At 44.5% G+C, this 15,432-nt stretch overlaps 1 protein-coding gene across 7 annotated transcripts in view; it reads right to left on the bottom strand.

Annotated features, from left to right (window-relative positions):
* DPP6 (dipeptidyl peptidase like 6) overlaps window positions 1–15,432 on the bottom strand; it is an 863,093-nt gene that overhangs the window by 19,426 nt on the left and 828,235 nt on the right. For 6 of the 7 annotated variants that reach the window (XM_030550076.1, XM_030550078.1, XM_030550079.1 and 3 more), the window contains 2 exons: window positions 14,051–14,098; window positions 1,878–1,976 (listed from right to left, as the gene is read on the bottom strand). In XM_030550076.1, coding sequence (XP_030405936.1) covers window positions 1,878–1,976; window positions 14,051–14,098 — 147 coding nt within the window. Of the gene's footprint in view, window positions 1–1,877; window positions 1,977–14,046; window positions 14,099–15,432 lie in introns of those variants that run through there. The other variant, XM_030550081.1, reaches the window with a different exon arrangement.

Raw genomic sequence — 15,432 nt, 5'->3', positions numbered from 1 at the left:
TGTGACATCTGAGTTAGGCCCCAGTTGTGCTATGATAACCCCCAAAACTTCATTTAAGTACTTTGAGATGCTCTTCTTGACACCAACCGGTATATGAAAGTGCTCCCACACAAATGCTTTCTGCATTAATGAGACAGCATTTGTTTTTAAAATATTAACTATAATCCAGATTACCAAAGGCATGGCAATTAAATCAGTATTAGCAGGGCTTTCAATACAATTAATATACAGATTAACCACTAGGTTTAAGTGGTTTGTTTTGCAATCATTTTCTGACACTCTGTCTAATTACTTATTCCATCTGAATGCTAATGGACTGCAGATTGGATCAATGGCCCAGGGACAGTCAGAGAGACAGCCATTTGACTTTAAATATACGTAAAACATGGCACACACTGCTCCAGTTACTGGGTCACCTTTAGGGCAGATCTTGGATACATGGTGAAGGCACATGAAAAAATACAGCCAGCTTGTATTTATTACATACAAAAAAACAGGCTAGTTAAGATCAGCAGAAGATACTTTCACCAACAACTGCAGTTAATAATGTTAGGAACAGTTCTTGAGTTATTTATAGTAAATTCAAAATATAATTATGAAATGGCTCATGTGGCCTGGATAGAGTTGGATCTTAATGATAGGCTGTCACTGATGTTCTATCTTTGCCCATAATGTTCAGGAAATGCACAGCTCTGTTTTCCTTATTTCTATGCATCAATTTCTCTTCATAATATCAACGTTCGAGGCAGAGCATTTTAGGTAATTACTGCAGTGTTCAAATAGCTTTTGGTCTCATGTTTTATACCACCACTCACTGGTCCAGATTACGCAGTAACACAGTATCTCCCATTCCTTTCTGTGTAATTGGCATTCTATGTCGTATCTGAACGGATGTTTTCTATTATAGTACTCTGCATTTGAAGGAAATCTCTACCATGGCCAATCCCATCACAGGGAAAATGTCAAGGAACATGTTTTCAGCCCTATTTCCTTATCTGCTTCCAAATTGTCAAGTATAGCCACACAAACGCCATGAAGAAATTAGGATCTGTGGGAGCCATCACATATTTTAGGATTACAAACATGGAGTTTTTATGTAACAAAACAGACACTCTTAAAAATGTTGCAGGTGCAGCTAAGGAGGCTGGTGGAAAATATCTGAACTATCTGACTCTAACTTTGTCTATATTACGTTTATTTGTTTGTATCTCTGTCCCCACCCCTTCCTTTCATCTCACCTCTTTTGCACACAGCTATGGAGAGAATATTTAATTGAGGAGTGGCACAAAAGAGAACTAGCTGCATTTTTAAACTGCTCCAAGTTTCATTCTTTCCTGCTGCAAATAAGATCTTCCTTTGCTTCTGTCTTTCCTTTTCTTGTACAGCTGTTTTTTCCAACCTCTATCAAATTACGTGGGTTTCATGACAAATTTTAAATCACTGATACTGAAAATCTCTTACATGCATGTCTCCTGATTGCAGTGAATCAAGCAGTAATCACCAATTTACTGCTCTGTATTGAGAGACTGCCACAGTTGTAACTAGCAAGCACATATAATATTCCATTTCAAACCTATTTTAACTAATAAACCAGTCATGTTACAGCAAACACGCCCTGTAATGAACAGGTGATCCACATCATGTCATCTCCTAGGGTCAATTTTTTTTTATATAATCTGTATCCTTTTCTCTTTCTGTCTCCTCCATCCTCATCAACTCCTGTCTCCAGAATAACTTCCTTCTATGTAGCATTTCCTTCTACGTGCCTCCCAAATTGGACGATGTCACGGAGAGCCATGATAATTTTTCCTCCCACCAATCCAGTTGAGATGATTATTTCACAACAATAATAGCATAAGGTGAAAAGAGATACTTACTGTAATCATCTATCTTGATTTCCATGTACTCCACTTTAGGCATTTGCCTATCATTTACAGTCAGCTGCACATTTTCATTTACCTCCAGCTCAAAAATTTCTGAAAGAATAAGGACAAAAAACACACAAACCCTTTGGAGTTATGCATGGACAATTTAACATTTTACCCAGGCCCTTAATATTTTTAAAACAAATATTTTACTTCTAAACACTCTGTCCCCTCTGAAGTCTATGATGAGAGATGCACAGCTAAAGTATTGCTGAAATATGCTCCAGATTCAGAGAATTATTATGGGGTCTATTATCCCAGATGGGAAAAAAAACACCTTTGCCCCAGATCAAGAGATGGTATCAACTGGCATCCACTGGAATCAATAGAACTAAGTGGATTTACACCAGCTGAGGCTCTAGCCTTCTAAGTCTAGATCAGGGCAACCTGCGGCACGCAAGCTGATTTTCAGCGGCACTCTCACTGCCCGGGTCCTGGTCACTGGTCTGGGGGGCTCTGCATTTTAATTTAATTTTAAATGAAGCTTTTTAAACATTTTGAAAACCTTATTTACTTTACATACAGCTATAGTTTAGTTATATATTATAGACTTATAGAAAGAGACCTTCTAAAAACGTTAGAATGTATTACCGGCACGCAAAACCTTAAATTAGAGTGAATAAATGAAGACTCGGCACACCACTTCTGAAAGGTTGCCAACCCCTGGTCTAGATGCTGTAACAGTGTTTTCGCCTCAGACAAAGCAACAGAAGATTAAAGTGGAATCAATGCGTTTTAAGAGCTCACTCTACAGTTCAAATGGAATGGGAGAAGAGGATTTTTTTGGCACAAATGTATATTCGTTGAGATTTTCACTCTAGGGGAAGATATTCTGTTCGAGAGTTCTCCAGGCATGTGGAATCAATATGAAACAATTAAGAGTCAATGAAAGCTCTAAACAGAACATCATTCATTGTTTACTACACAGCTCTGCAAACTGCAGCAGAGTTGGTTCACATTCTAAACATCTCCCTTGGACCAGCACTATGCTCTGTATCAGCCAGCCATGCACAGATACAACACAGACAGATAGTGCTTGTGGTATGGAGGACTCTAGTGGTGAAGGCCTAAGCCTTACATTTTCAAGTGTTCCACCAAACTTAAGTGTCCCAGTTCCTAGATTCCCAACTCAACTTGAGGGCTGAGCCCATGTGGCTCCCACTTTGATTGGATTCATGGGTGCTTGGTGCCATGACTTTTACAGATATCACGCAGTTGCCTAGGGTGACATCTTCCTCTCGGCTGTTCCACTGCCCCCTGCTGAGCTGTTCCCTTCTCCTGATCAGCTGGTCTCCAGGTGGCACTCCATTCCCTTCTGCCCAGGCTGTACCTGAATGCTGAGCAGCTGAGCTGCTACCTGCTGAGCAGCAACCTCTCTCCTGCTGGTGGTTCATCTCCAGCTGGCCCCTCCCTTCCAGGCAGGAGGCCAGCAGCTGAGCAACTTCTCTCCAAAACAGCTTAACAATGGACCTGGAGCTGCTGCTTGGCTGAAGAGCTCTGAGGGTTCTCAGCACCAACGTGTGCTACGTGGAGAGGAGGTCAGGAGACACATCCCAACATGGAGCAACTGTATCTGATTATGCATGATTTTGCTGCAGGCCAGGTTCCATTCTTAGCCTTTCTGGCAAGATTTGTTCTCTTCCCTCTTGACAGAAAAGGCCTAATTCATTCCCTTCAGCAAGTGAAGGCTGGACAGGCCTTGCCCTACTTCAAGACCTCTAGCATCTAACAACTCATCAGAGTCAGGCCATTGGAAACGAAGTGCCACAGCAACTCCCTGGAGCTCAAGGCTGTTGGAAATTGTGTCTCCAGTTCCTTCCTCAGCCAAATCCTGATCACATTGGACAACACAACCACGGTGGCCAACCTGAATCATCAAGGCAGGACTAGAATGTTCCGTTCCAAGGAGAATCCAATGTCCTCTTCCTCTGAGGTCCTTCAAAGCCCTGCATGTACCCAGCTCTCTGAATCTTCCAATGGACTGGCTGTGCCAGAAACGACTCTGTCAGAGGAGTGGTCCCTGCACCAGCAGGCCTTCAACCAAGTACTTGCCTGCCCCCTATTCTCCTTCTATCAGTCTCTTCAAGCCCAGCTGTAACTCCCAGGTTCCCAGATTCTGCACCACATGCCTGGACCCTAATATCCTGGTAACTTTTCTGTGTCCTGGGTGCAGGGAGCCAGTTGATACCTTCCCTCCTTTCCTTGATACAGTGGGTTCTGACAAGGGTCAGTGCCTTTTGATTCTTGTAGCGAGAGTCTGGCTGAGGCAGGCTTGATTCATGAACCTCATCGGTGTGTAGTTAGGGCTCAGCTTCGACATACAAGGACCTTCTCCAGCGGAGGCCCATCCTTCTGACCCCATCTCTCTTGAAATCTGGCCCTACAAACACTTTGTCTTCTTTAAGCTGAGTGTCTGACCCAGAAAATGTTTTCCCTATGAAATGATAATAAATATAGTCTATTTGATCTGGAAGACACTGAGTAAAATATAATGTGGAACCTCCCAACACCAATTACACATTTTATTGACTATAACTGCACTTTAATGACACTTATGCCTATGGATACTTCTCCCTCAGGCCTTCCTGAAAATATAATACTGTAGGTAGTTCATAATCATGTTCTGAATCACATTTAGTCATGCCCATCTCCAGTGAATAGAAAAGCAGGCACAGCACAAAAACATGCTGTTACTAGTTAATACATTTCACAGCTCTTTCAGCAAGTGGCTATAATGGTTCAATGACTATTCAACATGTTTCTGAAAAGCCTGGATCATCTCTATTGAATTCATAACTCCCACAAAAGCTCCAAAGCAACAGACTATTAAGTTTAGTTAAATATTAGGATTCTCATTTAATTATGGCCCACACAACTAGCTTTATCAGCAGCAAGAGGTCTGCCACACAGGGGAGTTCAGTAAACCCATTTTATTTGTTCATATAATTGCATCCAGAGAAAGGCAGGAACAGAGCGAAGGAAATAAGAAAAGATTGGCACATCTCCTAAAGGACTTTCTTTTCTGCTTTAGGACTACAGGGAAGCCTCGTCTGTGAAGTACAAATGGTCAGTGCTTAATTAAATGTAAGCACTCTATAATATTCGGCATGACTCATTGTTATCAGATTATTGCAGAATACTGAGACAAACTCCCTTTATAGAGTAATGGCCTCAAATTAATGAGTAAATTCAACTGTCATAATTGTCTCCTTTATTTAGAAGCAACAAAATGATAGAAAATGAAGAACCTGGGAAAATGCTAATCAAATGCAGAAATCATGCATTCTAGCAAACAGGATGAGTTTTGTGCATGCCTCTATCTAATTACCTATGCAATAAATACTGTACACCTAGAACTTTCAATATACAGCAACATTCTCAGTATGTTTTATGCCACTTCTTTCAATTATTTTATCTGCTTGTTACATTCCATGATAGCTCTCACACTATACCCAAAATGGTCATTTATGATCCTGTTTTCAATATCATGAGAGCACTATAAGGTGTACGCTGTTATATGCAGTCACATCTATAGCCATGGGAAAATCAAAATATCTACATAAAAAGAAAATTGAGAGAAAAAAACAGCTACAAAAAGACTCATGAATGTCCAAAAATTAACTCGCTCTGTGCAAAAGTCCAAAATCAGGGCCAAATCTGGACTGCTTTAGTCATGTGCCCAGCCTCATCGACACTGATCGAAACATAAAATAGGCAGATACAAAGCAGGCCATTTTCTCAGTTACTTAAAATGTAAAATAAAGAAGCTTATTCAAGAAGATCCCCCTCTCCTAGAGGTGGTCCACCCCTAACCTCTTCTGTAAGAAACAACATGAAAAACTGGCCTAGGCTTACCAGTGACCAAACAGTACTGTACGAGTTGCATAAAAACTATACAGCAGGCATGAGGGTGAAGTCAGCAATACTATTACTCACTAATGATGAACTCACATAGCCTCCTTGTAATTGCAGTTCCCAGAGTTAGGAAGCAATCCCTGACTTGTGGAAATGTTTCTGACAGCCTAATGCTGTAGCATCCTAGGACTGGGTAGCCTGCAGAAACACAGGGATTGCCTTAGCTAAAGTTTGGCTTTTTCTATGGCCGTGCTGGTCCTCCCAGTTCCTTCAGATTTACACCAGTGTAACTCCACTGACTGTAGTGGGACGACTCCTGACAAACTGGTGCAAAGGGGTCAGGCCAAACCCTCCACCAGGGACAAAATGGGTGGATGCATCAGTATAGCTGTAGAGAGCACAGAGAGGCTGAGATGCTAGTAGATACTTATACAGTGTGTTAAGGTTAAAGAAACAGCAGGTTTGCAATATGTTCTCAATATTATTAACCTGAAATGTAAAGAGGTATTTTCTGAGCCTCTTTGACTGTTTTAGCATCTAGTATCTATCAATAAGTACCAGTTGGTATTTATGCGTTGCAAAAGCTGCATTTTCCCCAGGGCCAAGCTCCACACATTGGGAATTCCTTCTGTACTTGGATCTGCCCTGCCTCCATAGCACTGTTTCCATCTGCTCTGCCCTGGATCCCAGAGAGGGAGTTCCACAGGCCAGGGGATAGCTACACCATTCTGCCATGTCCATTGCTGAAACCAGCAACACATGTGCAGAAAAACAAATGCAGGCCCAGGCCGGAATAACTTTTCTACACAGCTCAGTCCATACTGACAATCCTCTTTTAAAGCTGGTATGATGGTAGCCATGCTGGGAAGCACCATTAAGGATGGTTTCCAGAAAGAGTCCTTTGAAGGTTCCAGCGTATCCAACTGAGCTAGAGGGGGTGGGTGGTGCTGTGCTGGTGGCGATCAGCACAGATCCTGGGGGATCTGCAGGGTAAGGCAGAACCCTTCTATCCATTCCATGTGGGACAAACCCTCCCTATCAGGCACAATGATCTGGGGAAACCTCATGGAGTTTATTTTCCCCACCCCAGGTGCTTCTTGCAGGAAGGGGTGATCTGCTCCTGGTTAGCTCCTGCTGCTTGCGTCTGTACTATTCCTCCAGGAATGCGCCAGTGAGAAGTGCACCACCTAGCTCTTACCAAGCACTTTTCATCCAGAATTTCAATACATTTTACAAAAGAGGTCAGTATCGCTAGCCCAACCTTTCATATGAGGAAACTGAGGCATAGGGAGGTGATGGGACTTGCCCCAGGTCTGCCAGCAGGCCAGTGGCAGAGCTAGGAATAGAACCCAAGTGTTCTGAATCCCAGTCATGTGCTCTGTTTTTGCCAAGGCTCTCAGAAATGGGAGGCATGTTGTGTCTCATGCACGTAACTACTCCTATGGATGCTGTTGATTTCTGTGCCTGTCTGTTTCTGTCTGAATTTCATCATAAAGAAAACTTTTAATTGTAAACAGTTAATTGGAGATGGGGAAGGGGAATAAATTATGGTTAAATGTACGTCACAGGTGGATTGGGCCCTTTAAGAGAGAACTGGTCCAGTCCCCCTGTGCCTCTTTAACAGCCTCTCAATGGGGTCTGACAGAGGGCTCTACAAAGAGCCAGAGGAGAGCAGGAAACAGGAAGAGGAAACTGTAGTGGAAAGTGAGAGACGCTCCTGCAGGGAAGATCCAGAGACAAGGGGAACTGCTCCAGCTAGGAAGGGCTGGGAATGGCCTGCTAAAGCAGAGAAGTCCCTGAGACACCAGGTAAGTTTCCAGGCAGGAAGACCTGAGCTCAGGTTCTTTGCAGGGAGGGTCATGAGACAGCAGGGGAGTTTTGAGACAGTACCCCAGAAAGGAAGAGTTGTACCCAGTTTAAGAAAGGCGGGGGAGAGAAGGCTTTTTGTGTTGTTTTTATAGACTCATAGACTCATAGACTCTAGGACTGGAAGGGACCTCGAGAGGTCATCGAGTCCAGTCCCCTGCCCTCATGGCAGGACCAAATACTGTCTAGACCATCCCTGATAGACATTTATCTAACCTACTCTTAAATATCTCCAGCGATGGAGATTCCACAACTTCCCTAGGCAATCTATTCCAGTGTTTAACTACCCTGACAGTTAGGAACTTTTTCCTAATGTCCAACCTAAATCTCCCTTGGTGCAGTTTAAGTCCATTGCTTCTTGTTCTACCATTGGAGGCCAAGGTGAACAAGTTTTCTCCCTCCTCCTGATGACACCCTTTTAGATACCTGAAAACTGCTATCAGGTCCCCTCTCAGTCTTCTCTTTTCCAAACTAAACAAATCCAATTCCTTCAGCCTTCCTTCATAGGTCATGTTCTCAAGACCTTTAGTCATTCTTGTTGCTCTTCTCTGGACCCTCTCCAATTTCTCCACATCTTTCTTGAAATGCGGTGCCCAGAACTGGACACAATACTCCAGTTGAGGCCTAACCAGCGCAGAGTAAAGCGGAAGAATGACTTCTCGTGTCTTGTTTACAACACACCTGTTAATGCATCCCAGAATCATGTTTGCTTTTTTTGCAACAGTATCACACTGTTCACTCATATTAAGCTTGTGGTCCACTATGACCCCTAGATCTCTTTCTGCCATACTCCTTCCTAGACAGTCTCTTCCCATTCTGTATGTGTGAAACTGATTGTTCCTTCCTAAGTGGAGCACTTTGCATTTATCTTTATTGAACTTCATCCTGTTTACCTCAGACCATTTCTCCAATTTGTCCAGATAATTTTGAATTTTGACCCTGTCCTCCAGAGCAGTTGCAATCCCTCCCAGTTTGGTATCATCCGCAAACTTAATAAGCGTACTTTCTATGCCAACATCTAAATCGTTGATGAAGATATTGAACAGAACCGGTCCCAAAACAGACCCCTGCGGAACCCCACTTGTTATACCTTTCCAGCAGGATTGGGAGCCATTAACAACTACTCTCTGAGTACGGTTATCCAGCCAGTTATGCACCCACCTTATAGTAGCCCCATCTAAATTGTACTTTCCTAGCGTATCTATAAGAATACCATGCGAAACTGTATCAAATGCCTTACTAAAGTCTAGGTATATCACATCCACCGCTTCTCCCTTATTTTAGCTTTTTTTCCAGTAAAACCAGGCTCAAAGGAGGGGTATTACTGAACAGAGAGAAGTCTAAGTTATTTGAGAAAACAAGAGGGGAAACTGAGGCAGGCCATGTGGTGGCTCTCAGAAGGCATAGGACCCTGTTACAGTGTACAATATATCTTCCTTGGCAATCTCCCAAATGAAGCACACTATTCTACTTAGTGCTGATGGCTTAACAACAAAAGTTGCACTATACATAAAACTGGACATTTTCCACTCTGTTTCACCCTCTTATATTTCCGTTAAACCATATGAAAGGCAAATCTTGATTTTATTTGCGTTTTTCCCCCAAACACCCATATGAATCTAAACTACATGCCTTCTCTAGTCATAACTTTACCCAGTCACAACTGCATTCTTACAGGAAGAGATTTTAAATAATGCAGATACACATCTGTGGCTGTGCCCTGCCGGCTCTGCTTATGTACAAGACTTTTTTGGTGGGGTGTAGGGAGAAATAGTTCAATGGCACATCATCAGCAAAGTGCACTGAGAGAGCAGGAAGAATGAAATCACCCACACGACATTTAAACAACAGATGGGAGCCTTGTGTTTTTCTTTACACATCATGACACGGCATCAGGCCTGATCCTGTTTTCAATGGGAGATTTACCTGAGCAAAGAGTTCAGAATCAGGTCCATAAAAACAATGTTAGGATGTATCTACACTTTGAGCTGGAGGAGTATGATCAAGGGGACATACCCACATTAGCTCTGATCAAGCTAGTGCACTAAAAACAGAATGCAGCCACAGCAGAGGGAATGGTGGGAAGGGTTAGCTACCTCAAGTACGCTAGCCCCGCCCACCGCTTGCATCACCCTGGCTACACTAGATTGAGCAGAGCGAGCGCACATTTGTCTCCTCGAACTGGGCATCACACCCTCAACTCAAAGTGTAGACATACCCTAAGATTGCTCATGTCCAGGCTTGTTATTTGATAACAAAACCCTTGGCTTCACCGTTTCTTCCATGTTACTCTCTGTGCTTGGAACAACCGCCCACTTTTGTCCCACTGAACACCATTATTTACGCCAGTCTGAACAGGAGTAATGTTATTTACAGGGTGCAACACCAGAGCAGCTCCCAGCACCCAGAGTGTACCAGTGAACCTGGCCCACAAATACAGCTGCTGCATGAGGCTGAGTACCCTCATTTCCCATTGAAGGCTGTGGGAGCTGAATCTGTCCATGGCAAGAGAGTGGGTCAGGCCACTCTCACAAAAGAAATGATTTGGAAAGATGGAACACAAATCATTTCTTTTCTGACGTCCGGCTGTTGGATTTCTGCACCCACTTTGCCCCTGCACTCCTTGGGCCTGACCCACTCTCTTGCCATGGACAGATTCAGCTCCCACAGCCTTCAAGGGGAAATGAGGGTACTCAGCCTCATGCAGCAGCTGTTTGTGGGCCAGGTTCACTGGTGCACTCTGGGTGCTGGGAGCTGCTCTGGTGTTGCACCCTGTAAATAACGTAACTCCAGATTCAGATTGGCGTAAATAATGGTAGAATCTAGCCCACTCTCACTATCACAGCCCCTGAGGCAGGCAAGTATTACTATCTCCACTTCACAGATAGGGAAACAGAGGCATAGAGAGACTAAAACAGAAAGCCTAAGGTCACACAGCTTACCTTACTCCACCACACCTGCACCTGCTACTCTGTTCTCCTCTGCCCTGTCACCCTCACCTCCTTCCCATTTAGTAGATCTCCTCCTAAGTAAGCACCCCAAGAAAATTCATGAAATTAACATGACATTTGCTGCCATCACATGGTTCATTCTCGTTGTGGTTTCTACCCCCACCCTGTATCTGTCTTGTCTACTTAGGTCTTGTCTACACTAGTGGCAGGGTGTAGGGCGCATATAGTTACACACCGCAGTGAAAAGCTGGCTGCATCTACATTCCAGTACGTAGCTACACATCGCAGTGAAAAGCAGGCTGCAGCTGCACTCCAGGATGTAGCTACAAACTGCAGTGAAAAGCAGGCTGCAGCTGCACTCCAGGATGTAGCTACACACCGCAGTGAAAAGCAGGCTGCAGCTGCACTCCAGTACGTAGCTACACACCGCAGTGAAAAACAGGCTGCAGCTGCACTCCAGGATGTAGCTACACACTGCAGTGAAAAGCAGGCTGCAGCTGCACTCCAGGACGTAGCTACACACCGCAGTGAAAAAACAGGCTGCAGCTGCACTCCAGTACGTAGCTACACACCGCAGTGAAAAACAGGCTGCAGCTACACTCCAGTACATAGCTACACACCGCAGTGAAAAGCAGGCTGCAGCTGCACTCCAGTACGTAGCTACACACCGCAGTGAAAAACAGGCTGCAGCTGCACTCCAGGATGTAGCTACACACTGCAGTGAAAAGCAGGCTGCAGCTGCACTCCAGGATGCAGCTACACACCGCAGTGAAAAGCAGGCTGCAGCTGCACTCCAGTACGTAGCTACACACCGCAGTGAAAAACAGGCTGCAGCTACACTCCAGGATGTAGGTACACACCGCAGTGAAAAGCAGGCTGCAGCTGCACTCCAGTACGTAGCTACACACCGCAGTGAAAAACAGGCTGCAGCTGCACTCCAGGATGTAGCTACACACTGCAGTGAAAAGCAGACTGCAGCTGCACTCCAGGATGTAGCTACACACCGCAGTGAAAAGCAGGCTGCAGCTGCACTCCAGTACGTAGCTACACACTGCACTGAAAAACAGGCTGCAGCTACACTCCAGTACATAGCTACACACCGCAGTGAAAAGCAGGCTGCAGCTGCACTCCAGTACGTAGCTACACACCGCAGTGAAAAACAGGCTGCAGCTGCACTCCAGGATGTAGCTACACACCGCAGTGAAAAGCAGGCTGCAGCTGCACTCCAGGATGTAGCTACACACTGCAGTGAAAAGCAGGCTGCAGCTGCACTCCAGTACGTAGCTACACACCGCAGTGAAAAACAGGCTGCAGCTACACTCCAGGATGTAGCTACACACCGCAGTGAAAAACAGGCTGCAGCTACACTCCAGGATGTAGGTACACACCGCAGTGAAAAGCAGGCTGCAGCTGCACTCCAGTACGTAGCTACACACCGCAGTGAAAAGCAGGCTGCAGCTGCACTCCAGGATGTAGCTACAAACTGCAGTGAAAAGCAGGCTGCAGCTGCACTCCAGGATGTAGCTACACACCGCAGTGAAAAGCAGGCTGCAGCTGCACTCCAGGATGTAGCTACACACTGCAGTGAAAAGCAGGCTGCAGCTACATTCCAGTACGTAGCTACACAGCACAGTGAAAAGCAGGCTGCAGCTACACTCCTGGATGTAGCTACACACAGCAGGGAAGGGTTTGGGCATGTGGAAAGCTCCAGCAGCAAGACACTACACTGCTAAAAAATAGCAAGTGTGGATGGGGAACTGCTTGGGCAAGTAAAGAGCTGCGTAGGGTGTATATGCTACGGTTCAGGTGTGTCATGACTTGTCTAACCAGTGGGTCACTATCTACATGGCTATTTATGGGGGGGGGGGAGCGTGCAGTGTATGTACTCTGCACACAACTGTAAATGTAGAAATAACCTTAGACAATATTGTCGCATTGCTCCTTGTACTCTGTATCTATCTGTTTTCTCTTGTCTTACACCCAGATTGTAAGCTCCTGAGGGCAGGGACTTTTTGTTGTGTGTTTGTACCATGGAGTCCTGCTGCATGACTGGAGCTCCGAGGCACTACCACAAATAAATAATAAGTTAATGGCAGAGTTGCAAATAGAATCTAGAACTCCAAGTTCAAGTCCGGGTGCTCAAATCATTAGATAATCCCACCCCCCAACCTCCTATACACTTGGTAGGTACCCATTGTAAAGGCTTTTATCACTCCATCAATTGGGTGTTAAACATGTCTTTTCCATGATTATGTAGTATCAGATTAATGCAACTCTACAATATTAATGATGACTGGTATTTCCAATTCGTTCTTCATCAGTGAACATATACATAACATTTCTAGAAATATTTATCTGAAGGCAACTTTCAGAAATTAAACTGCAATGGTTTGAGTGACAGCCTAGCATGCAGGAGACCTGGATACAGTTCCTTGCTCCACTGCAGACTTCCTGTGTGACCTGGGCAAGTCACTTAGCCTCTCAGTGCCTCAGTTCCCCATCTTTAAAATGGGGATAATAGCAGTGCCCTACCGCACAGGGATGATGTGAGGATAAATACATTAATGGTGGTGAGGTGCTCAGTAATGGAGGCCAAGTAAGTACTTAGCTACAATGTTAACCACCTACATGCCACTTGAATAAATAACGCAGGAGGAGATTCTCAAAGGCACAAATGGAAGTTAGGGTCCCAACTCCCATTGGCTTTAGGTAGGAGTTGGGCCCCAAACTGCCCTTTGTGCCTTTGAAAATCATTCCCCTTAGTAACTCTTACAACTATTTATGACTCCTTGAAAGCTGACAACCAGCAGAATAACAAATCCAATAGCCACTGGATATGGTGCACCGAAACCTGGTTAGTTTGCTCATGTGGAGTAAGAACTGCCCGTGAAGCTCAGGTGTAGTTGCGCTTAGTTTTACTATGGCCGTGTGACCCCTGGAGACTACAGTTCCAGGAGGTGTTGCTCAAGCTTTGGGCCACATTCCACAGTAAAGATAAGCACTGTCTGATGCAACTTGTGGTCTCTGCTGGTTGCACTTCCACAGCAATCTGTTAGTATTGCTATATAGAGTAGTGTCTAGGACTCCTCTCGGCAACCAGGGCTTCCTTGTTCGAGGGGCTGTACAAACTCTTACTGAAAGTCAGCCCTTTTCAGTCTAGGCTCCGAAAACCTGAACAGATAGATGAAACACACAGCAGGGGAGGGGAGGACAAGGTAATATTAAAACATGCACATTGTGCATCTAGCACAATGAGCTTTACTCAAGGCACCCCACCTGCCTTGCAATCTGCTCGGTATAATATACATAAGTTTCAACCCTTCAGCTCCAGCTAAGATGTCTGTGTGGCCCACATATAGGCAAAGTCTGCGTACTCCCTGTTGAAAATAAGGGAGAATGACCGTATTTTATTACATTGCCTGACTGACATACCAAATACAGCCCAGTACTTACTTTGTTTATCTGTCGTGTTGTGAACAGTCACAATTGGAACTCTTGGCCCTTGAAAAGAAGGGGAAAGAAAGACATTTGGTTAAAACACAAACACATATATGTGTACATATAAACCTGTTTTTGAATGCCTTGAAGTTGGAGGCTCCTGAGAATTATGTGTCACGGAAGAGTAATCTAAAAAGCAAATCACTCAGGTATACATAGCAGTCTATGACTAAATGACAGCACTGTAGACTCCAAGACATGTGAGGTTTCAAGGCCCTTTCCCAATGGGACAATAAATGCATTTCTCTCTAATCTGTAAATATTTTAATTAGCACAAACACAATTAAATCATATGCTTTTTAATTTAGTCTAATGACACACAAACATCACTGCACAAAACATTTACATTTTATGTGCCCTGGTTAATAGTTGCTGTTACATAGATGCTGTATGTTTTTTTAAATCAAACACCAGGTAGGTTCCAATAATACAAAAGGTCACAGGTTCACCCTAGAACTGTGGTGGATAGCTACTGTGCAATGGGATATCAGCCAGTATGTAAAGAGGATGAGTATTATTTAATATTTACATTGAGGTAGCACCAAAAGACCACAACCAGTGTCCTTAGGTGCCGTACCAACACCTGCCAGCTGCAGGGAGTGATTTTCTCAGAGAAGCTGACCGTCACTCTGCAGGACAACTGGCAGTAAAGTCTAAATCCTGCCCTTCGTTGCTGGGGTAGTCGTGTGGAAAGGTGTATTGAGGAGTGGCAGAGATAGGGGCAGAAAGGTGGGAACCACCATACCAGTTCATACCAGCAGTCCAACAAACTCAATATCTTGTCACTAGCAGTGTTGATGAGGAAGAAACCCCATAATGGATAAACTGTTTCTTCCTAACCCCAGATGCTTATGTTCCTTGTCTTCTCCCATTATTGCACCCAGGCAATAGGAAGAGGGAACAATAACAAGGGATGGATCGCAGCAGCAAGGGGAGCTGGCCATCTTCCCAGCTACCCTATATGCACGCTATGGTTGGCAGTACAATACACGCTAGCTTTATGGAAAGACAGTAAGGTGCTCCTGGCAGCACCTTTCATCCTGAACCTTTCTGTGGCACTGGCTCCAGTGCCAAGTTTGTGGTCAGTACTGGTAGCTTCCCTGCAGCTAGTGCAGGCTCGAATCTTAGTGGCAGGGTTTTGCTAGAAGCAGTACAGTGTATATTTCCAATTCAAATCACGCATGCTATGTGGCTGTGCACCCTGCTGAGGTTGCAATGTTTAAATCTGGCTGTGTAGGGAAACCCAGCTGAAGGCTTGGCAGAAACCTTATCCCACCACTATCTTTAAGGTGGCACTGGAAGGGGCTCATTTCTGCATTTCCCCTTGTGCTGACAAT

This window comes from Gopherus evgoodei, chromosome 2, assembly GCF_007399415.2.
Source record: "Gopherus evgoodei ecotype Sinaloan lineage chromosome 2, rGopEvg1_v1.p, whole genome shotgun sequence".
In the NCBI taxonomy this organism is placed as follows: Eukaryota; Metazoa; Chordata; order Testudines; family Testudinidae; genus Gopherus; species Gopherus evgoodei.
The sequence above is the reverse complement of the archived record's forward strand: the minus strand, read 5'-3'. Positions and strand labels throughout refer to the sequence as shown.